This window comes from Anas platyrhynchos, chromosome 2 (assembly GCF_047663525.1).
Source record: "Anas platyrhynchos isolate ZD024472 breed Pekin duck chromosome 2, IASCAAS_PekinDuck_T2T, whole genome shotgun sequence".
Taxonomy (NCBI): Eukaryota; Metazoa; Chordata; class Aves; order Anseriformes; family Anatidae; genus Anas; species Anas platyrhynchos.
In genome coordinates, this window is record NC_092588.1 from 109,606,472 (window position 1) to 109,631,948 (window position 25,477).

Consider the following 25,477-nt stretch of genomic DNA (forward strand, 5'->3'; position numbering starts at 1 on the left):
GAGCATTGAGATGGTAACAAAATCTTTGGCTGCCTCTGATCCCTGTACTCCACAGGCAGTATCTAGTCACAAGGAATGATGGATACAGTACTGATGATTTTACTTTGCTGTTCTTAGAAGAGAACATCCAAGCAATTGTCTCCTAAATCCATTCTTGTCACATGCCATGCCTCCTTAGTAGAAAAGGTTTCTTCGGTGTTTTTTGTTTTGTTTTGTTTTTGTTTTTCCAGCAATTTCACATAGAATTTGAAGCAGATATTGATCAAGGCAATTATGTTTATATTACATTATCTATAGAGAGTGTAATCTCTCTGTAGCTTCAGCTGTCTCATTACTTGCATGCACATGCTTCAAAAAGACTGCTTTTTCTAATATCCCAGTGCATTTTTAACACCCCCAGTGATGTATCAGGTAAAGTAATGTTAATTGTATGCAGTTATGAAGAAAACAGCATGTATCTGTTTGCATACCAAATTTACTTGGTAAGTGTCTTAACACTACTACTTGGATATAAATAGCAAATACTGGATTATAGCAAAGTCAGTAAGAGATGCCTTACTCTCCAGGGATGCCTGCTCTCTCCAAGAAAATCCAGGCATAATTCAGGAGTTCTAAACTGAGCCCTTGGCCACTGACTTATTTTTGTTCTATTACTATGAAGAGTCAAATTTACATCCCAAATGAGTACACCTACAGATTTTATAATCTTTAAAAATCTGTAACAGGCTTGCTGACTACAGCTTAAGTCTCTTCATTGTGAATAGTTATGCATAATCTTTTTCAATTACCGAAGTTGTTAATTACTTTGGAAGATTTCTTCTAACAAAACACAGATAGCTTCTATGCCATATGACTGTACTTGCAATAATCAGCTCCCACAGGTCAATTAAACGCTTCAAGGTTTAGTCAGCAAGCAGACACCCATCACTACTGAATGTACTTAGATGGAATGGAAGTTATTGCTTAATTATTCCATTTAAGACTGGATGGGAAAGGGGGGTCATTACGGGTTTAAAGCTTTACTTTCGGTTTATATGGCTTCGAATTATACTGACAAAGGCAAGAGCTTTTCTCTTTGCATAAATTAATTTAAAATCCTAGACATTTGAGTGCTCTTCAGAAAGTAAATGGGATTCTGATTAATTTTTGTTCTGCAATTGCAGGCCTTAGTAATGAACTAGATATAGACTGAAATCATGAGCAAGTTGAAGAGATCTTTTGAAATATGTGTGAAAATGTCAGATGGATCTGCTGAACATGTGTTTATTTCATATGATGCAACCAAATGTTTAGGTTTCCAGTCTATATAATAAATTGTATGCAGTGCCTTCCTCAGCCTTCTGTGGCATGTGTTCAAGGTGTGAAACCCATTATTTTAAAAGCCTTAAGTTGTCAGTGGAATTCTAGGAAAGCAGGGAAATATGTGGCATTACATTTTGTAAAAAAGCAATCTGTCTGCTTCAATGTGTCACATTTTTTTTGGTCTGATTTATTGCCACTGCATCCATATGTACAGCTTATGTGTAATTTTGGGACACTTGTATGGAGAAACCCTACATTCCTAAAATCAAGTAATTGTCTAGAATGTCATTCTGCCTTTAAATAGGTTCCATTTGAGTAAATTCATAAAAGCAGAATGTAGATCATGAATATTTGTCATAAAATTGGAGTGGCAGGTGTTGCAATGTAAAATATTGAAAGACACAACAGTCTTTGTACTCCGTGATCAGTATTTCCTAGTGAGAAATATATACATGCTACCCACTTTCCCTTGTGTATCCTATAACTTCTTAGCAACAAATATGAAAATAATTCTGAAGAAAATGGGTGATTTTTTTCTTAAAATTAAAAAGAAGTTATTTTTTAATCTCTATATACTGAAAATTTCTTATATATTAAAATTCTGAATATGGAGTCCATCTTTCTATCTATTCTTTTCAAACTGTTTATTTAAACTGATCATTTATTTTTAAGCGCCTCAAGCAAATGCATGAGAAATTGAAATCAGTTTCAGTGAGTGAAGTGAAAACAAGTAGGTGCTGCTTTGATCTTGATTCAGGCTGCTTTTGTGAAAACATTGGCTCTTGTTACTTGAGATACCTTCTCCCATCTTATCCTAAAATACAAAAATGTTATTGAAACTTAAATGGCTGATGTGAACTCAGTTTTACTCTTCTGTTATTTTATTAATACACACGTGAACAATACCACAGTACCTTAAGGAGTTCACTTAGCAGTAAACTCATAGATAATTAGTGACTTCTAGTGTGGGCCATCGAGCAGAGAGCGCTCAGATGGAGCAGCCAGAAATGCGAAATGGTCTCACTGGAACCAGGAGCTGTTGAGGGCCGCTTAGTGTCACCTGGCCAGCTACATTCCTGCAACCTCCAGATTGCACTCGAGTCTGGCTTTGTTTGTCTGTAACTTACACTGCTGCTTCTATATATAAAACTGCCCTGGAGAGATGAGCTGCAGCAACATTTCAGAGCCCTTTGCCCAAGGTGGAGAGACAGCAGTTCATGAAAAGAGCAACTCGAGGAAGAAGGGCTGGAGTCTAGGGGACTAAATCAACTAAATTGAAGTCTGCAGAGATCAGAAAGCTCTACTTCTCTTGTAAAATATCATGCTATGGGATTAAAAACAGAAAGTGCCTTATATTCAACAAAGCTAAAAGGATTATTTGTGTAAGGACAAAAAAGAAAGAAGGGTTCATGATACATGACTGGATTTGGTTTTCTTAAATCAGACCACCCAACTGCAGTGTCCTTGTGCAATTATATCTTGTATACAGAATGTGCATATTTACTGTTAACCTCTCAGTGACTTTAGATAACACTTTTGGACATGTGTATGGTGTATTTTAGCCCAATTGTCATTATGAACACTTAAAGATATTTACCCAAATAATATTGTTGTGGCCACCTGGTGAGCAGCCAACTCTTATCTGTAAAGCCAGTTTGAAGAGCAATGGCAGCTCTGTTGTAGATATTAGCTGACACATTCAAACTAAATCTTTTGCTTCACTGATCATCAGTCTCTGTGTTAAACAAGCCAAAAACAAGCAGATAAAGGAGAGATTTGAGATTATAGTAAAAACCACAATGATAAAAGGATTTGCCACTTCAGAGTCATCTGCCATTTGCTGAGGAGTCAACACAACCAGAAGCTGATGTTTGCCTTACCATCATTTCTCTTTATTTTCAGCCAATATCCTGTGCACCATTCCATGCATAGCACAATAATCATTTTCTTTCTAATGCCCAAGGCAGCTGATGTGTCTTGAGTAAGAAGATTACACTTGCAATGGCAAGAAAAGTATCTAAACACATTAAATTAATCTCCCAGTCCTCCCATAACTGAAGAATCTGGTTGTTGAAATTTTGCTGCCTGCTAGGGAATTTCAAAAACATGGAAGGACAGGAGTTAGGCTTTAGATGGCCTAGCAGTTATATCATTGTCCTTCACACTAGCGTAAGACAGGGCTCAGGTGGCAGGGACAGAAAAAATCCTTATTACTGTATCTGCCAGGCTCATTCTTACTGGCTTTTTCTTAAGAAGACAGTACAGCATTTGATACAGAAACAGAAACTGTATTTTAAAACATTACTTTAGTTGTTTTCTTCCCACTTTACAAGTTGAATGTATGATTACCTCTACAGGCAAAGGATAAATTTTGTACTTACAGGCATTGTATGAATATAAGCCCTCCTGACAGACACTCCTAAGCTATTAAATCTTTTTGCTTTCAAACTACTTCACAGATTTTCATTTTCTACACTATTTGAAGCAGTATGTTATAATATAAAGAGGAAGGCAATGGCAACTACAGGGTGTATATTTCCAAATGGGCTGTGCATTTTAAGCCTGTCTTTATTAAGAGGAAGAGTACCACTGCCCCAGAATGATTCTTCTTTTCTATGCCACAACTTAATTAAGGTGTTAATTTACATGTTCCTGTTGACACATAGCTTTCTTACTCAGTGGACACCAGAAAATAAAGAAAATCCATGAAACAAGTAGTCCATGGACAACTGTGTGTTTTTTCTCTGAAGCCTTGGAGGGTTAGACTGTATTCTGGCTTTTTTTTTTTTTCTCTATGCAATTTTTTCAAAGTGTCATTAGATGTTGAAGTGCTAGAATACAGTGAAACTGTTAAACAATTTAAACTGAAAATAAATAGCAGTTTTCCATGGTTTCCTAACTTCTTCGTCTTTGGATTTTCTGTCTTCACCTACCATGAAATTTTCTTTACAGCTTTTTCAAGGACCTGTGTTTTAGGAAAAATATATGTTCCCTTAACATTGTACGTTATATTTTTGATATTGTCTGCTAAAAATAGAGTGAGGTAAAAGCAAAAGAATTAAAATGAGTCAAGAAAAGATGTATTCTAATGCTAAAGCAAAAAATATATCCCTATAAGAGTACATTAGTTTTGCTAGTGTAGACACTGGAAAATAATAAACACCTAAACACGAGAAAGGTTGTAAAATGGAAAAGCACTCTGCTTGAATAACAGATTGCCCCTATTTTACAGATGGGAAAACTGGGGCGCGTGGAGAACTTAATTGATTTCCCTAGTGCCACTGTATAAATCATTGATGTGACAAGGCCTAGAGCTGATTCTCTCTGAGAGCTGTGCAGCTAACTGTTTGCCTGGGTCTCTTCAATAAACAGATTCTGAAAGCGTGTTCTTTCCCGTGCAATAATTTATAGTTGATGCAGTGAGAAGTCTGAAGTATGAGTAGATAATGCTATTTGATCTGTATTTTGCAAAAAAAAAAAAAAAAAACCTTCCAGATACTCTGTTCTACTTGATCCATTTCTTTTATAAACGGATTTTGTGTTGTCACCTTCTTTCCTTGTTCAATCTTGTTTCTCCTTGTTTCTCTTGGTGTAAATTAAATGGCATGCTCTCTCACCCATGTTCTGCATTTATTTCATGCTCTCTCAAGTTTGGATCACATAACTCATCTCAACCTCTCTGTGAGGCTAACCTCTTCTTCAATTAAGCTGGGTCATGAATAATTTCCTAGAAGTGGAGGTATTACCTCTTCTTCAGCCCTACAGCAGAGGGATTATCATCTGTGAGCAGTTATTACCACTACTAACCATCCAAAAAGGTAAACCTGTGAGACATAAAGGCCCCTTCTTAACAATAGGCCGTGCAGCTTCTGCTTCTGTTTATATGACAGAGAAATTGGTACATGACTTAGCAGTACCCTCACCTTCCTTGTATCTATACTAAGTCCTTATTTTCTTTTAATCAGTCCCATTTGTTAGTGCCGTTTTCAAATACTGGACTTCACCAACCAGTGACATGCTGCTGTTGTGTGACCATTGCTATGTACTAGCAGTCATGACCCTTTGTATCTCTTGCCATCTGCACTTTATAAAAGGAAACAGTCCTTGGACAAACCTAGATTGAGTTCTTTGTTGGGGAGCAATTTCTCTGCCTTTAGAAGGAGCTTCATGTCGCCTGTGACCTTATACCCTGGCTTACTTCACTGCATTGTAGCTTAAAGAAATTTTGAAAAATGTTTGACAAATTTATGAAATGGTTGGATTTTTTATGAGAAGAATATAAAAATATATTTTTGAAGTGCTTCAAATACAAATCTGTCCTATTTTCATGCACCAGGTATCTCATAATACCTAAAGAAATTCTGCCCTTGATTTTATATAAAAAGTGAAAGGACAGATAGTTCCTTTATTGGAAGCATTTTTCAGAGATTATGTTTAACAACATTGCTTGAAAAAATATGGCAAAAGCTAAATGTTCTTCCTCTGCTGACATTCAATCATAATGGAATATAGCAAAAGCCACTGAAATGCTTACAGGGGTTTTTGGCAAACTTGTCTGTAAACGGTTTTAATCCATGACCTTCAAGAAAAAAAAAAAAAAAAAGACTATGAGGATATGCATAACTTCATGTTGAATTAATGGTGAAGCTGCTAATAGTCACAGTTAAATTATTGGTTTGAAGGTTGTGTGGAGTTTCTGTTTGTTTGGACAAACTTAATTTAGTAATAGGATTTCAGCCAAGAATATTAGGAGTTGGAAGGTATCTGTTGGTATCTGTTATGTTATTTATACTCAGCTAGAATTCTCTAGCTGTGCCTAGGCTTTCCAAGCTATCATCTATTTTCATATAGATACTGCCTCTAACGCTTGTGGTAGGTACACATATTGATGATAAAATACGTGAGTAGTAAATATTTGTGTAATGTGCCTATGTAATTTAAATAACAGTGCAACATACAGGAGACTTAGGGAGAAAGGTAACTCTGTCCTAATTGCATAAAATGGATCCAAGTTGCAAAAGCTTATCCTGTAGCTTGTGGTAGTAACCAACATCTGCTGAGTTCAAGGGGTTATTACAATGGTTTCTGAAGCATGGCATGGTTGGTTTCTCCACACTACCTTTCCTCAGAAAACCTTTCCCCTGCTATGACAGATCCCAGCCTGGCTCACTGAAAACGAGCTGGAATCAGCAGTGTCCCCTTTCCCCCCCCATCTGATGGGAGATGTCACTGAGGTCGACTGCACTGCTTTGGATACTGAAATTTAAAAACTGATCTTTGATATCTGAAGCCATAAGCCTAGCAACATGGAAGTTGGGAGTGTTACATGATTTGGTGATCTAGAAGCAGTTGAACCAATTGATGAGGGTGGTGACGTTTGCCCTTTCAATCCATGAAGCTGATGCGGAGCCTTTGTACTGCTGAATCCTTTTACTGTCATTTTCTAGTTCCAGCTACTAAGCAGGTCCCTAGTGTATGATGGTTATAATTGAGCCACATCCTGAAATCTTGAAATTCAACTCTGACAATATCAACTCTGCCCTAGCATGAATAAGGAATTATGTATATCAAGTTTCTGTAAATTTTAATAGAAATTGAGTCTCTTTAAAATAAAAAAGTAGTAAGAAGAAATTACATTGGCCTGTTGCTTTTTGTTTCAAGCTTCTTCAGCTATGAATATTTAAACAAGGTTCCCAGTAATTCTTGATGTGAATTCTGTGCAGTTTTCCGTTGCTGATGCCTTTCTTTAATCCCTGTCATGTTGCTAGAGCTTGAGAAGTCTGAGTGACCCAGAGGTGTTTGTATCGTTTTTACCATGATAGCTAGGAAAGACAAAAGGAATACAGTACTAATACATGGAGAGTCTTTTAGATGCAGCTAAATTAGCTAAAACTGACCCAAATAATTAGGTTATATGAAGATACAGCATCTTTTAACATGGTAAACTCTGGTACCATATCTATCAAATTGTTTAGGAGAAAGAAACAGTTCTGAAATTGTTAAACCAGGAGACTTATGTTTTCAGACAGTAGGCTACATTCCTATTTCTTTTCTAGTGACCTCTAATATATCTCTAGACCCTAAGCTGGATTCCTTGGCAATCTTTTTTGATTATGCTATATGAACAAATACATGAACCCAACCTGTTTATCGGTACTGCTGATGAAACCAGCTATAGCTATTACACCAAGCAGCTGTGTCTTTATAATTACGTGAAATGGTGTAAAATCAAAGCATCGTGCTTTTCTTCAGTCTTACATGCCTGTTTTGTGTGATCGCTGTACAGAAATTAGTTTGTGTCCTTTTTGATGCTTGTCACAGCAAGGGATAAAATGCAAATGAGAATTTGTATCCTATCCAGAACTCTCTTTGGAGAATTCAGTATTGGTTGCTAACAGGTTACTAAGAAGACCTAGGAGTGACTCATTCTGGGCCCAACCTCTACTTTTCAAGAAGGCAATACAGAGTTAATTACTAACATTCGCCTTTGAAAACAGGATGCTTATTGTTTTGCCACCTTAACTGGCATACAGTGGAGAGGTGCCATAAGGGAAAGGGGCATAGATGTTTTGAAAGTTAGCGTGGAAAATGAATGCTAAGCTGTATGTTTTTCATGAGAACATCACTTTTTTTTCCCCCGTTCTTGGAGAACCTCAATGTAAATGAAACTAAAGCAGTGGTTTGCTTCTTGCACATATGAGGCATATTCACAGAGACCCTTCAGGAGCAGTGGTCAGGGAAAATAAAGAGAACAAATGTCTCAAGCCAGGTGTGGTAGAAGAGTGAGATTAGGAGTTGGGCAATTCATTAAGATGTAGGCAGGAGAAAAGAAAGGAGGAGAAAAGTTCACCTGTTGAGCTTTTAGTCTAAACTTGCTAAAGAGCTTTTTCTCTGAAGTGAGGAATGGGAGTCTTGTTTAGTATTGCTCATTTTTTTATTCCAGTCAGTTATGGGGAAAATATTACTCTGAAAGGAAGAAATGCAGAAGAGAAAAAAGGGGAAGAATAGGAAAACAAAATAGTGCATACTGCTGGCCTTCTGATATGATCCAAGAATGAACAGCAGAAATACATGTATGTATGTATTTCCACATAATTTTGGTACATACATGCATCTAGCTTTGAGAACATCAGAATACAACAATGACAGCAATTATGAAAATACAAAAGTGATTACTGCTTAGCATGCCCCAGCCATTAATAAATTTCTTTTAATGAATGGATTTGTTTGTCAGAGGCATCCAATGCCTCTGATTTTATATTGCACTTTAACTCTGATTATTTGGAGATTACTTACAAAAGTGAATGACCATATGTAGAAATTTGAAATACTTGAAATATTTTTTTCCTTTGGAGAATTGTGTTTATATGGCACATTATATTTATATGTGTGTGCTTTTGTCACAGAGACATAAGAAAACTTTTTATCCTTGAGGCCCAATCACAGTTAGCAACCTCTGTGAGGAAGGTGGGAAAAGACCTCAAAGACAGGCAAAAAAACACTTCTTACTTGACTATTCAGCACTGCTGAGCAATGTGAAAAACTCCCTCTGTACTGTTTTCATGTACGCTGAAAACACTTAAATCTAATATCTCTTGGTTCCTCTTATCATACCCACACAGAGGGCTAAAAAAAATCTATCTGTCACAAACTTGCTGAGGACTCTTTTTTTTCCAGTTATTTCTCTGTTAGTAAAGATTTTGTGCATAAGAAGTTGCAGGTCTGTTTATCTCATGTGTTGTCTGCTGTATATGTCCAAACCATTGTATTGGTTTTCTTGGTAGTGTAACCAATATGCTTGGTTTGGAACTGGAAACCTGCAAGGTGAGAATGTCTGACCGGTGACGTGAATAGTAGTAGAACCACAGCCAAAATATTGACATCCATCTAAACTTTTTTAAAACCATTTTTTTCAGTAAGATTTATAATGAGTTTTTAATGCCTAGATATAGATTACAGCATGTTTCTTGGTGATCATCTCAATAATAAGTTGCACTTGCAGTTAAAAATGTGCAGCTTGTTTCACTTTTGGTCGTGTTGAAGTTCAGACTATAACATAGGATATTGCTTCTCTAGTTTGAAAGGTTATATAAACCCCAAGTATCTTCTAATTTTTAAGTCTATGCAAACTAAGGACACTTTAATTATAGAGGAAAAAATTGCATGTAGTCAAATAGTTGTTGAAGAGAAGTTATTTATGAAGTAGGGAGGTCTTGAATTTGACTTGTTTCTGGTGTCACGAACATTCCTGATTTTTCTTTTTTTTGAAGTTAAGTAAAAGGTAGTGTGCTGAGGCAAAAAGTTATAACTGAAATTTTAGATAACTATATGTATATCCTTGAGAGTTGAATAAAGTCTAAAGATGTTGTTAGAAGAACTTAGTTCCTTTTTTTTCTAGAAAAGAAGCACTTTTTTTGAACTGATATGATTTTCTTGATACTAATATACGTAGGTATGATTTTCTTGAACTGATATTAATTAATTTCCTTTAATGGATAATAAAAAATTGGACATAATTATTATTTTAGTATGTTACTAAAGTTTCTTCTCCGCATTACCTATTTTATATGGAAGTCATTGGCATACTGTTTAAAAATATTAAAATGCATTACAACCAGTTTAAAAGTAGTGACTATTAAATTCCGAATTTCATGAAGTCATACTACGTAGTCTTTAATGAATCATTCACTTTGGTCCCTCTATAAACTCTTGATGCCATTTGTCATTCACCACTATGCATTTAGAAATGTCAGCAGTTCTAGGGTCTTACCTTGCCTTAGATTGAAGAAAAACCTTGAAGTATTCAATTTTTGATCATCTGTTAACTGCCTTCAGAATTAAAAAATAATAATAATATCATTATCCTGTCATCATTAACATTACCAGCTTCTGACGACGTTCAGTGTTAGTAAACCGTGAGTCGTGTGTGGAAAAGAAGTTTTCTTATTATTTTGAAAAGATAAGTGATACATATTTACCTTTATTATTATTACTATTAACTTTTTCAGGTAGTGCGACCACTTTGTATTCTAAGTTACCTAATTACTGTCCATCAGTGCTATGTTACATGTTTTGTGTGTTGTTACAAGTGTTGGTACAGTTTATAGTGGATTTTGGGCAAGATGTGGTTTTGGATGATTTGTTTTTGTGTATGGGGTCATTTTGGACCTTTATTTTCTCATGTTTTATCCCATCTGCTCTTCCTTTGTTCTTAGATGAGATGAACAGAGAATATTGGCTTCAGCTATGGGATGAGCAGAAAAATTATACTGATATTTTGGAGAGAAGCCCAACTCTTCTGAGCAATGTTTTGAGGTTCTGTAATTCTAAAATATCAGGGTAAAGATGACTTCTTCTTAGAGCATCCACCCTTCCATGGGGATTCTGGTATTGTGTCAGGGAAGGCAGTACTGACAGTTGATGTAAATCAATGCTATCTTCACTTTGACCTCTGTATTCTTGTGGCCAATATTTTCACCTACTCCCAACATTTTCTTGCTTTCTCCTGTCTATGAAGAAACATGCAGTTCTGTGTGTGATTTACTGAAGTTAGACCTATGTTAAGACCTTTTATTATTACTGGCAATTCTTTCCAGTGGCTGGCGATGCTGAATCTGTGCTGAAAACAGCATTATGTTGGTCTGTGCTGTATCAGCACCATTCTGAAAGAGCCACTGGTGAGCACTTTTCGTTACGGAGTGTAGACAAGACTTCTGTCTGAGAAAACAGATTTGTATTGCGACTTGCTGAAGTAATTTCTGGAGAAGTTATTTGATAGGGTATTTAACAAGATCGATTGTAAATTCTCATATAGCTGATACTTGTCTGGGATTATGCAGCTGTTAAAAGAGATCACCGAAACAGGAATTGCACAGTGTTGCCTTAGCAACTGCCACTTAATACTGTGCTTAAATCACTTTGAAATATGCAGTGTATCTTAAGGAACTGCTTCCAACAACAGCAGCCAATCTTAAGTAATTTTAAATAATTTCACAGAAATTGAAAAGGGTAGCATTTACTAAAAAAAAAAAAAAAGACCACGTCATTTTTAAGCTTAATACCCTCATTTAGTCACAGGCTTAGCTTATTTAAAACAAACAAACAGACAAAAAACAAATTAAGCCCAAGAATTTGTTTACATCATGCCACCAGAATGCATGTGATTGGCAAACTGTCTGGAAGTTGCAAATATTTGAAAATGTGCCTTTAAACTCCATCATTCTTTCTAAAAGATCAGCAATAATAATTTCCTGTACTTATGTTTTAAATGTCAAGTTTCCTTAAGGGCAGACTGCTTGTTTAGTTTCTTTGTTTTGTTTGTGAATTATTATGGGTATTTAAGGAAAAACTCAAACATTTTATTTACTTTTGCTCCTATTTTGACCTGTATGTTTCATTTAGACTTTTTCTATAGGTATTTGCATGGTTTTATGGGATTTGTTCGATCACATGAAAAAAAAGGGGAAGAGGCTTTTGCCAGTACTACATTAAGGCCATTGCCTGAGTGCTCATCCAGCTTGACAGTTCCAAATACCAGTTCTGCATATAGTATTTTTTATTGCTATAGCAACTTCCACAGTTTTATGGTCACTACTCTGTGAGTTGTGCAACTATTAGAATTACATTTTGCACATGTGGAAATAGAGTTTGAGTAACAGCCAGAGTCCCTTAGCAGTGCTGTGCCAGATCCAGAATAAATCTCAATTCTACAACCTCATCATGGGCTTTCACTACTTAAGTACCGATTTACAACAAAGATGCAAATGAGAGGAACTGCTTTTCAGAGGCAATATATATCTTCCATTTCAGAGAACTTATTTTCCTCTTATAATATTGCACATGGTTAATAAAATTCAGAAAGGTAATATGACAGAGTTGTCAACATGCTACTTTTATTACCATGTACCTAGACAAGAGGAGAAGAAGAAATAAGCAAAATGCAAACTTACAGAATTTAAAAGGAATCATATTTTGAGGACCAGTTGTCATTTTTAGGTCACTGCTCACATCTCTGAATATAATTTTCATCTGGGCTGCATGGCATAGCTTGTGTGTGCTGGAAGAAGCTACATTTTCACAGCAGGAGAACAAATTAAAATGAAGCAGTCAGATGCAGGTGCACAGTAATAGAAAGGAGCTATTTACCCTGAAGCATGAGCAGTGGGCCAAGAAAGCAGAAGCAGTCTACTTCTTCTATCCCTTGCATGCTTTCCCCCCTACCTTTTCCCTCCCCTGTAGCTGTGCCCACAGATTCATAAGGGGACTGAAGAAGAGGTGTTCAGTTGGTTTTAATGAGCTGTGTTGCCTGGTGCTGAAGGACTTTTTTGTTACACCGGTTGTGTACTATTAGAGCTTATTGTCTTAAACATACCTAGTCCATCCTTGCTGCTTGCACAGCCTCAAACAAGCCTGGAAAATCATTGAAAGAATTTGTCCTGTGGACATCTGTTGTGTCCATTCTGAATTTTTGAATGATGCACACATCTGAAGCATGCGCGTTTAAAAAAAATATATATATGGTTTTTTTAGTAAATCATATGTTTTATGTAATCTTTTCAAAATAAAATCCCTTCAGCTTTGTTTAAAGGTGGGCATTTTACTAATGATGGTTTGACAAGGACAGCTGTGTCGGCTGACCGTGAAATGAGACACCTTGATGAATGTTGGCTGCTTTTTGCTTGGGTTTCTGGAGTTCTCCAGTAAGAGCTAAGTACTCCTGCTTGCAATGAAGACTGCACAGGGCTGTTTCCAAGGCTGCAAAAAAACTGAGCAATGTAAGTAAGGGAAAACCACTGACTCATAGCAAGTGTGAAATGGTAAAATTTAGCCCTACTGGACATAAACACAAAACAATCTGATATTGGTGGCAAGACCAGTATCTTCCGCTGTCATTTAGCTAACTAGTGGCACTGTAGCACTGAGGCAGCTTTGTCTTGGTTTGGGATTTGAAGCAGCAATATCAAGTCTGCGCGATGAGTTCTGCCACTTACCCTGCACTGATCAGGTTCTCAGGTTCTCTGTTTGCTTTCCACAGGCATGAAGTGGGTCAGACACATTATAAATATTAATCTGATTGAGGCCTATATGGTATAAAAGATACAGGACTCTAAATATTAATGTTATACACCCTAAAAGTAGGAGGAACAGTTTTTAATATCTGAAGGAAAAAAAAAAAAAACACAAAGGGAGCTTGGAAAGAGATGGTAATTAATGTGCTTTGGCGTCATCAAAAAGAGGCCACGTCTTAAGCTTTCACAAACCTTGCATTTTTACAGGGAGGTTGTGGCACACCCAGGCTTCTCTGTCAGAAGGAGAAAACACCTAGGACATGTAAATAGAGGGCTTATAGGATGCTTATTAATTATGATGTTAGAGAAATTTGGTCTCTAATTACAAAAGGATTGATGTGATTCATAAAAAGTAGGTCCAACAATTCTCAATTCTTCCTCAGTTTTGTAGGGAAGGACACGTCATCTGCATAATTAATTACATTTATGTTAAATAATTACAAATGAAAAAATCAGGATAAAGGTGTACTAATTTCTGTAGAATTAATGCTTTCTAAATTACTTGTGTTTAAACTTCCTTATACATAGTAAAGGCTAAAATATGCATGTTTATGAGAAATACTCTGTACCTCAGAATAATCTGCTGAAACATACACAGAAATTGTGACACTGTGAGTTCTTTATTGCCTATAATAAATAAAGGAAAGCAGCTTTTTGTGTGGCTTCCAAGCCTTGTACTAGGTATAGTCCATAATGTATGGGGTCAGAATCCAAGCCAGCTTCAGTCAACATTAATGGAGAGATGCTCATCGATTCCTCCATGAATTGAGCTCAACCTGAAAGAAGACTTTTGGCTGCCCTCTGAATCAATGGAGTTGGCTGTGTACACTGTATGCCTTCTTCTATGGGAGAAGTATAAAAACACAGTGGTTATTAATTTTTTTATTGTTTATTTTAGCTGAATAGAAACTTTTAAAAACGTAATCAGCAAAATTCAAAGAAAAGAATAAGTAAACAGTGAGAAAGAACATGCTCTGGCTGTGATAAATAATGACTACAGCTGGAACAGTTACAATTTTCATTAACTAAAAAAAAAAATCAGAAATATACGTTATCTGAGTATAATTACAGTAGGCTATTGTTGACATTGCTTAGCAGGATTCTATCAAAGCATGTAAACAGTGCCAGTCTTTTGCACCTGTACTGCTGCAGAATTTAGAAATTAGTCTTGGGTTTTATGTGATTGAGACAGTTTTGTTTTTTTTTTAAAATAAAGGGTGGAGGGAAGGGAAGGGGGAGCTGAAAAACAAATCCAATTTGACTGCAGCTGAGAAAGATGCTTGACATTTCTTAGCATTCATTCACTTTAGAAAATCAGCCAGCTGGAAAAAGTTGCTTTTTATGATATTCAGTAAAGAAAAACTGAGTTACAGAATTATCATGTCAGAATTTCCTGTAGGATAAATAAAAACAAAAGTTAAGTTCATAAATGATTTTGTTACTAATTACAAGATTTGCAAACTACCTGGCAGCTGTTGCAGTGTAGGAAGTGATAGGATTAGTAATGCTCACTGTGTTGTTTTCAGTGAAAACAAATTTACCTTGTGTAAACAATATGACCAGTTTGTGTTGGGATGGGGGAAACTGCCAGGTAAGTTTTTTGCTGACACTCATTATTTTTTTCATGCTATCCTCCACAAAATAAAAAAAATCCCAGTTCTGTAGGAATCTTTCCCAACTGAGATGCCAGTGATAACTTCACTCTGTTGCAAATGCTTTGTCAGAATTGTAGATCCCTGAGAGCTGGAACTCATGCATACCTATGGAAGCAGATGAAAGAATAGGAATAAAAATAAGATACTGAACTACTTTTGCTGGTACATGCCTGAAAAAAATCATCAAAGGTTATTATAATTATGACTGTTATTAGATATCATGTCTGGTTTCTGCATATGTAAATTCTTTCTGAGAGAGGTGAAACTTAAGCATTTAGAGATCCCAGGGGAATAATTGCAGAAATGATGACATATATTTCACTTCTTGAACAAATTTCAATACCAAAGCTGCATTCTGCCTACTTATATTTCTTTCTTAATTATATTTGGATGCAGGAGAGATAGTCATTTTCTGTCTTACAGAGTGTGTAGCCAATTAGTGTTGCAGATCGTAAATACCCAATAGCCTAACTCATTAAATAAAATTGTCCTTTTCTATTGTTATGGCAAGAGAGTCTGCACAAATATCTGAATATTGTCTTTCTTTCTGAGATCAGCCTTGGCCAGAGCTACAAATCCAGTAACATGAGAAAGTGAACAATATTGGGTTTGCCTTGTACTCCTCACAATATAGCCTCTTTGTCTTGTAGGTGTGACTATATGTATGACTGTTTATACTATAATTTGGTGTAGGCTGTTCTGCTCCTCTGCACCTCTTGTACTCAATTTTAGTGCCACAATTTTGATGCTATGTGATGAATTCAGTCTTCCTGTTTTCTTCCCATTCCCAAGAAATTCTGAGCACAGAAGTTCTCTGTTTAGCCTGCTGAGACACAGGGACCTGTGCTCCATTTGCTCATGGAAGCAAAGAAAAACTGGCAATGTGTCTTTGAAGAAATCACTGCCTATAGCAAATGATCAAACACAGGTGTTCTTTTCTTCTTCCCTTTGATTTTTTTTTCTTTTTTTTTTCCTTTTTTTTTTAAATACTGTACTTGACACTGTCATCTGAGAGTATGGAGATAACACATGTAGCTTAGAGTACCTCACAGGCAGGATTCATAGGGACGATAAAGGCAGAACATTATGTCTGGAGAAAGCCAGGGAACCACAAGACAATCGTGAAATGAGTTACAGGCCCAGTATTGCTTTGAGCTGGTTTTGTTAAGTTATGATACCAGTAAATAATAAATGCAACTCAAGGACATGACTGCTTGATTGGTTTTGGTGTTTTCCAGTGGTAACATATTTCCTCAAGGGTCAGTATCACTTATCTAACGTTTCCTCCTCCTCTTTTTCATAACATTGCATGACATCCTGCTGTAGCACTACACCACCATACTGCATTGTGATTTTGAAGGCTATGGTCTGAAATAGCATAGAAACAACAAAACCTCTCCATTCGGGGAAAATGTAATCTTACTGACGTGGTTATCTCCAGCACCTTCTTGACAAGTATTTGAAAAACTCCTTTGAGGATTTGAATTAAATAACTGCTTTCTTGGAAGAAAAGAATACCTTAGTGTTCAGGGGAATGGTAAATGGTTACAGATGATTTAGGTTACTAAAATTTGAATATGTGGTATCTGTTGTTACTTGTAACTACAGACTTCTCAGAGGAATGTAGATAGAAATTTTAAGTGTGCTATAAACAACTCTTAAACAACTTTTTAAAGTATTTTAAACTATTTTAAAGTATTCAGAAATTCATCTTTTCTACTATTAGGATTTTTATGCTGGGTCTGTAACTTGGGACTTGTTCCCCTTTTGCTGTGTACCCCACACTTGTGGTCCCAGCAATTTACATCTGGGAGGTGACCTGGGTGCTGTCTCCTCTTCTTTCCGGGGTTTGTCTTGGGAATATCCCAGGTACCTGCATAGGGAAGAGGGAGCATGATGTCCTTCTTGGCTATGTGGAACCCAGACTATGTATAGTATAAATACTATATACACTGCAATGCATATGTGTCCTTGTTCTTGTTTTCACCTGTTCTTTTTTCCGTGATTAGTCATTAGAGAAAGTTGTAAAAATTTTGAATGCGTCTTTGCTCACAGATTGGAGTAAAAAGTTTGGAGTAAAATGTGAAATCATTTTTGGTTCTCGAGATAGCAACAGTAGTAAAAGCAGTAAGTAAATTTAGCTTGCTAGACAGTTGTAATTTGTACAATACATTTTTCAAGTAGGTTGGAAAGAATCCAGGGTATATTTAGATAAAGAAAACTAGAGATCGGCTCAGACTAACAATGCGAGCTGGATGTCCCTCCAGGGTTTGCAGAAATTTAGATACAAACAACATTATGTAACTTAATAATGGACAAAATCAAAAGGAGTTGTGCGGATGATTTTGAAGTTTGGGCAAGGCCAGATTTTGATTAATACTTAGGTGGCAACTAAGTACACCTGACTTGTCATGTGGTCTTCCATTTAACTAATTGTGAAATGGAATTGGTGCTTTCTTTAAACTGTGCTAATGTGTTTGGAAGCTGGACATGTAATTGAAATACTGTACTTTTTGGCCCAGAGATTGTTTTGCCTTTAATATTACTCTGTGAGTAGTTAAGAACTTTTTTCTTCATTGAGTCTTTGTAACATGCAGTGTTGTCTACAATGTGATGTCCTGAGTATAGCGTAGTGACATTACCAAGAAGGGCTGGAGAGATGCTCAATCACTGTAAATAACAAGGGTGGCTTCTTTAAAAATAGCAAATAGCTTTGCTAAGCTTCTAGATAACATCAAGCTACGTGTTACAGTTCCCTGTTTCTCTCAGATCCTTCTAAATGTTTTATTTGCCGTAATGTTGTTGGGGAGCTAGGGGGTGTTAACTTTTTGTGGTTGACAGCAGAATTTTATTCTGAGGGGGAGTTTTCTCGTTAGTTGGATGATGCAGTAATTGGACCCTGTGCAGATCTGACATTTTGATTTGTTATTGTGTTACCATGTAAAAATAAATTTACATTTATGAACTGGATATTCATGTCAAACCATTACAGTACTGCAGTTTCAGCTCTCAGTTCTGACCTTTACCCCTGTGGATAGTTTGAGCAAGGGCTTTCTCTGCCATGGTTTCTTGCTGACACAAAATTTCCTGAGATAATTTGATTATTTCTGCTAAGTGTGTTTGTTTATGGTTAAAGCTCTCTTCTGAATGCAATTCACTGTTTTTGTTTTCTGAGTCATCACTTTTGTCTTTTATTTTCCAGGTTGGTGAGAGGCAGAGAGTTCTCGTAACAGAAGAATCCTTTGATTCCAATTACTATGTTGCTCACAATCCATTCTATGAACAGGTAAATAAACAAAAATAAACAAAATAACATCTCTTTGTGGTATCTTTGCTTTCTGATAATCTCAGCAACACAGCACAACACAGTGGAGAAAAAAAAAAAAAAGTAAAGAAATAAACTGTTTCCAAGAAAGGTGTGACCATCAAGACATGTTTATGAGATATTTTGTTTCTTTGTGTGTTCTAAATACAATTTACTTGAAATTATGTTAGCATGCACAGTAAGTCTTTTACTATACAGTATGAGGAGGATATATGCTCTATATCCAAAGAATATTATCTAAATGGTTGAAGAAGCTGTTAATTATTACAGTAATTTTAATTTGAGTCTCAGAAGCATTGTTTTCTCAATAGTTTAATCTTTACAATTTTCATACATCTTTCAGAAAATTCTTTCATACAATGCAATTAAAAAAAATTTCAAACAATAGGAAAGATGAGAAACTCATGTTTAATTTAACAGTTCAGCCTGATATGTTTTATTTTCTTCTATGTACTTTCTGTAAATGAATTATTTCCACACAGAAACACCATCTTTATGAGTTAGGAAGGAAGTATGGTATCTGTTTCACAAATTTATTATTTTTACTCAAAAGCAGATGAAAAACAGTAAAATTGGCTTTTCTGAATCATCTGTATTTCATTCTGTTTTTACAGTTGGCTTCTTCTCGATTTTCTTGCACTGAGTTTGTTTTTGCCACTTTTAGTTATTCAGTTGTCCTATCTGGAGAATGATGTTTGTGGTTATATAGTCAGCACTAGTGCTTTGTTCTGGTTCCATATTTCATTAGAGCATTTATTTGTTTGGTTTTGGTTAGTGTTAAATACTATTACAGCTTTTGAAATTATTTTTCTTTTCTTGTACCTCTAACCTCTATCTAAGTCTTGTACACCACTGTTCCTCACTTTTATACCTTATCAGTCAGATTTGAGGAACATGGTCCTATACAGATAGATTGAAAATAATGCGTGGGGCTTTTCAGAATTTAATGTTTGTTTCATGGAAATTCTTTTAATTAAAGGGAAAGTAATATGTGAAAAATTGTTGATGTTTTATGGTGTGTTTGTACAGCCCGTACGTAATACAGGTCCTGACTGGGACTAGTAAAGAATAAAGTAAATACAAATAATACCATGCTTAGTAATTGTAAATTTGATTATGAACAAAAATACTTTCCATTATTTATTTGTGTATCTTTTCCCTAAAATCTTATATATTTGACAAGGGCAATACAGTGTTGTTCACCAAGGTAAGCACAAGACTTGGTGCTAGTGGCTGACTCTAATAGTAGTAAACTGAATGACAGTAGATATGAAACCAGCCACTCTTGAGTCATGAAATATCACATTATCATAGAATTATAGAATTATTAAGGTTGGAAGAGGCCTTCAAGGTCATCTGGTCCAACCGTTCCCCTACCACCACTATCACCCACTAAACCATGACCCTAAGCACCAACTCCAGTCTTTCCTTGAACACCCCCAGGGATGGTGACTCCACCTGAGCAATGCGTTCCAATGCCTAACCACTCTTTCTGAGAAGGAGTTTCTCCTAATTTCCAAACTAACCCTCCCCTGGTGCAACTTGAGGCCGTTCGCTCTAGTCCTATCGCTACTAATCTGCGAGAAGAGGCTGACCCCCAGCTCCCCACACCTTCCTTTCAGGTAGTTGCAGAGAGCACTCAGGTCTCCCCTGAGCCTCTTCCCCAGACTAAACAACCCCAGTTCCCTCAGCAGCTCCCCACAGGACTTGTGTTCCAGGCCCTTCATCAGCTTCGTAGCCCTTCTCTGGACGCGCTCCAGGGCCTTGATGTCCTTCTTGCAGTGAGGGGCCCAAAAAAAAGTCAAGGTGTGGCCTCACAAGAGCAGAATACATGGTGATGATCACCTCCCTGGTCCTGCTGGCTACACTATTCTTGATACAAGCCAGGATGCTGTTGGCCTTCTTGGCCACCTGGACACACTGCCAGCTTATGTTCAGGCAAGCATCAACCAACACCCCCAGATGCTTTTCCTCTGCACAGCTTTCCAGCCACTCTTCCCTAAGCCTGTTGGGTTGTTTTGGTCAAAGTGCAGGACCTGGCACTTAGCCATGTTGAACCTCATCCCATTGGCCTCTACCCATCGACCCATCCTGTCCAGTTCCCTCTGCAGGGCCTTTCTAAAGAACATTGACATTTCACCCCCAGCTTGGTGTTGTGTGCAAACGTACCGAGAGCGCGCTCAATTCCCTCATCCAAATCATCAATAAATATATTAAAGAGGATGGGCCTCAACACTGACCCCTGGGGTAAAATATCGCGTTTGGAAGCTGAAGTGTGTGGTTGTGGTATAATGTTCTGATAATTCAAATAGTTATTAAACAAATTATTATCATCTCTTCACTAAGCTTGTCTGTATTAAAAGAGTTTGCTATTAAAGCCACATTTATGGAGGTACACTAACAGACCTCCTGGTAGCTTTGTCCATAGCTTTGGTGACATAGTTTAAATTAGTTCATTAAACAGAGTAGTCTAAACTGACCAAAAGATACTTTGCCAAAACAACAGTCAAGATGACAGTTTCTGTTGGTATAACTTTGTCTCTTAGATTTTTATTTTTTTTGTATGAATGTAAGCCCGACTTCTTGGTTGTTTACAATACCTCCCAGATATTTTCATTTAAGTCATTCTTTTTCTGAAGTACTAGTCACTTATCCACATCTGTCCCTGAGCATATATGTTTAGTTTTTGCTGTTTCCTGTATGGGAATACCAAAATCTACAGAGGTTCCAGACTCAGGGATACTTATTTACCTAGTTTTGCTTTGCCCCCAAAAATATATGTATGGGAAGAACTGTGATCTAGTTGTGTTTTAATGCTGTCTCAGCACTAGGATCCTGGCTTAATGTTTGCCACTGTTGTCTAGTTAGCTCCAGCTTTCTCATCTCTGAAAGGCAAAGCTGTCTGCTTTTCTTGGAAGGTGCTTTGGAATTTCAGCAGAATTAATAGAATCTGGAAACTCCAGCAGTCATGAACACCTTGAGCCTTTGGGGAATAAGGGGAATTATTGGTAGTGATTTCCTCTGAGCAGGACAACTAGTGCTTGCGATAGCTGAAACTGGAGAGGCACTGTTTGGCAACAAACTGCTCTCCAAATGTGGTTGGCACAGTTTTTCTCTCCGTGTCCTTTAAAATCAGGCTATGCTGATTCATTTTCAATTTTGATCTACAAAAATCAAGGAATATGTGTGTGCTTATTACCTCTGAAAAGCTTGTAGATTTGTTTGTAGATGAGCTTTAAATAAATGTGATTAAGTAAGTCTGTAATTCAATCTTTTATTGATGTTTAAATGGGGAACACCACTTTTCCTTTTCGACTGCTTCTCTATTTTTAGACTCTTTTTATGTGATTTGTTCTTCCAGCAAGGAATATTGCTTCTGTACATGGGGCTCTTTCATTTATAGCATGTGTGACCAATGAAAATCTGTTATGTGGTGTCTTTTTTGTGAAGTTCTCATGGGACTGTCTGATACCATGGTTGTTCAAATTCAGGGTAGAGTGGCATTTATTGCTGATACAACAAACATACCCTTCCATTTTTAGAGACATTCATTGCCAGTCATGCATCTCAGATGCAAAGGATGTGCACAATCAAAACAGGGACTTGAGCAAATTAAGCAAGGGCATAATTTCTGTCCTGAGGCACTTACAGACTGGAAAGTTAAAACAAAACAAAAAAAAATACTGTGGGGTAGTAAAAGAAAAAATAAAACGCCTTTATAGCAGTCTACTAGAGTTCTGTAGTACAAGTGCTCTTGGAAACAATGTGGGTCTAGGTTCAAATGTTGCAAGTCAGGCTCAACTTTCTTATCAGTCAAACAAAAACAACAAAAGTAAATTGAAGCTCTTGAAGAAGGCCAGATAGAGATACCTACCAAAATATCTATTTTCTGAGTGGAAGCTGGAGACACTGATGTCCTTTATGATATTTAGTGACCATATCTTTATCTTTATTTGAAAGGTTCTCGTGCCAAAGGATCCTGTGTTAATGGGTAAGATGGTAGAAGTGAATATTTATGAAGCTGGGAAACATTTTATGAAGGGGCAACCAGTGTCAGTTGCCAGAGTTTATACTGCATCCATCACAAGACCATTAGCAAAAGGAGAAGTTTCTGGCTTAACAGAGGTGAGTAAAAGGCATTTTCTGCTTTACTACGCTGGTAAAACAGCAGCTGTTCAAGCATAATGATTTCAGGCTATGTATCTGTTATCATTTTATAGTTCCCCTTTTATGTATGTATGAAGCTTTAATCTTTTCTGACAGATTGAAATCTGAATTTAAAAGATGCTTTTGCTGATGCCCGTAGCTTTACTTTGCTGACTGTAAAGGCAATAATATGCTTGTTTCTTGTTCCATGGTGCAAGATGAGAAAGAACTATTAGAATGGAAAAGATTTAACACCAGTGATTATATAATTCAATGTGTTTCAGTTCTAGTTTAGTGGAAAGATGAATCTGTTTGTTTTCTGTTACAAGGCTGTTTCTAAAAAATTTGTATTGATTATGTGTCTGTTAAAATAGTTCAAACCTGTGTCCAGAGATTCAAAATTCTTTGATAGGTACTGAATATTTACAGTATATTTTGGAAAAAGGTCAACATTTGATCTAGTCATGTAAAGAAAATGAAACTCTTTTTAAAAGATATCTGATCCTTATTTTACACCTCAGTAGAGGTGGCTGTTAGCCAAGTATTCTCATACATTTCACGGAGCTCAAGTTGTAAAACCTGATGGAGTGTGAAATGAAAATGTGTATCACATTTCTAAGCATCATTTGATGTCCTTTCTCCAGCACTGTTGTTAGGATCTCCAAAAATATGTAGCAATAATTTAGCACATGGAAGAAAGATAGCTGGCAGTTTATCAGCCACCTGGCTGCTTTTACAGTAAATTGTTGACAAGTACTATTATATATACATATCTTTGTAAAAGTTCTAAGTGGTCATATTTAAAAGAAATAATCAATGCATATCTTATGTGACTAGTGTTAAGTTGAACTATTTGGTACCTTGAATAAGGCTGGCTGGAAATATATAGCAACGATAATGCACGTACAGTAATGTGTTTGGCAGATCATGAACTTTAAGCACCAACGCATTGCTAACTTCCCTTTGAATACTGTCCATGTGTATGTGTATATTTGCCTGATAAGGGGTTGTAAGAGGAAAAAACAGCCAAAACCCTTAAATTGTCTGATTGGACGTCATAGCTATTTAAACACAGCTGCTTTTTTCATCAGAACATTTTTTAAAATAATCCAATGGAACAGAACCAAGCCTGTCGTTAAACTGAGTACATGCTGCCAGAAGATATTGGCATGGGAGTAAGCAAGCAGAATGTTGACTGAAATTTTATGTTAAGAATGAGAAACAAAATGATTAAAGTCAAGGGGACTGATAATTTCCATAAGAAATCATAGAGATGCATTTGAGAGGTACAAATGTGCTCTTGTCCTTTGAGTAGACATGAACAAGTACTTGGAATGCCCAAGTGAAAGGGTACAGAAAATTTCCTTCTTAGATGTGCTTGAGAAATCTAATTTTAACGTAAAGTGCTTGTGAGGAAGTCTCAAGTCCCAGCCGTGGTGGGTGACTCCATTTAATGTAACGATAACAGGGGCAACATATGTCATCTGACACTATATGCCTTGTAATGTGCACACATGGCAGATTGGGGAAAGAAGAAGACAACGTGGAATTCCTGTATTCAGATACTCCATGAAAAGTAGCCAAAGGTCCTGGATCTTCAATAAGATGCCAAGGCTTTCCACCAAGCTTTCAAAGGGGCAGCATGCAGAACTAAAACCTTGGATAACTTTTCTGTTCAGTCAAGTTATCAAAGTATATGGCAGAGACAAGTAAGAGTTACATTAAATTAAAAAAAAAAAAAAAAAGAAAGAAAGAATATGTGGCCCTTTCACTTTCTTCGTCTGGCTTTACAGTTCTTCTCACTTTACACACAAATGAGGAAAAATTAGGGCCTGCTTTTTCTTTAGGGGATTGAAAGGATGGGTAGCCAGTTGCCACATGGCTCTTGAGACCAGGCACATTTCTATCACTCAGCATGGCTGTCCCTCTGGGCAGAAGCTCTTTAAGCACCAACCAGCATCCTGTAGCTGGCATACTATCTGAAGTCCCTAGGAAGTTTCTAGTGGACCTCTGGTCTCACCCTAGCAGTGGTACAACTTCCACTCATCTACTTTATGTTTGCTGGTCCATGATGACAGCTAATACAGAGAGGCACGTGAATTTAAATGTGGATCAAGGTAATCTAAAGCAAAATAATGTGAAAATGGGCTGTATTGCACTAAAACATCTATCTGCTTCAGTCCATTCCCATTCAGCAAAGCACTTAGCACTCTTTCCTAATGACCATGAAATTACTGGGGCTGTAGTGCACAGCTAACAGTTCAGCATGTCATGTAGGTATTATGCAAAAGAGGGTTAGTGCTGAGTCAGGACTCTAGCATGGATGTAGACAGTCTGCAGCAGCTCAAAAGATGCTGTGTTTGTAGTGTATTTTAGGCATCACTTGCTACTGTTATCAGTATTTTCATTAGCTTGCATAGGACACAATGAAAGGTGTTTCAAAATACATCACAGCAATACTACTGTCTAATGGGAATTGTTCACTGAAAGAGGGAAAGCTTTCAAAACTGTACAACTTTTAAGGAAACTAATCAGATGACTAAAAATTTAGTTAGAAAAATTGAAAGTTCCATGATGTGTAGATGTCAAAACAAGCTGCAAAACCATCTTTAGCAGGAAAAAAAAATATATAAATGCTGTGATGAGGAATACCTACAAAGGATCAGAGCTTATCTGACTTTCTGTAGTTATGTGGTCTCTTTCTGACCTGCTACATTTCCCTCAATATTTTTTTTCTGATTAGTTTGAAGTAAGCACCTAAAGCACAGCATGAGTCTGAAGCGACAATTGTAGCTTTTGTGTGTTTGCTATTGTTGTTTGTTTGCTTGTTTTGTGTGTGTTTGTTTTTTTTTGTCCTTTTTTTTTCACCTTTTGACTGCATGACTGTGGTAACATATTGGTCCAAAGAGGTATAATAACTAGGTCACCAAAAGGAATCAACAGATTTGATTGAAAAAGAGGGAATGGAGAATGTCACACAC

At 36.7% G+C, this 25,477-nt stretch overlaps 1 protein-coding gene across 7 annotated transcripts in view; it reads left to right on the top strand.

Moving 5' to 3' along the window:
• Positions 1 to 25,477, top strand: part of CDKAL1 (CDKAL1 threonylcarbamoyladenosine tRNA methylthiotransferase) — a 494,283-nt gene that overhangs the window by 374,487 nt on the left and 94,319 nt on the right. For all 7 annotated transcript variants that reach the window (XM_072033334.1, XM_027451212.3, XM_027451213.3 and 4 more), the window contains 2 exons: positions 18,228 to 18,311; positions 22,311 to 22,475. In XM_072033334.1, coding sequence (XP_071889435.1) covers positions 18,228 to 18,311; positions 22,311 to 22,475 — 249 coding nt within the window. The remainder of the gene's footprint in view (positions 1 to 18,227; positions 18,312 to 22,310; positions 22,476 to 25,477) is intronic.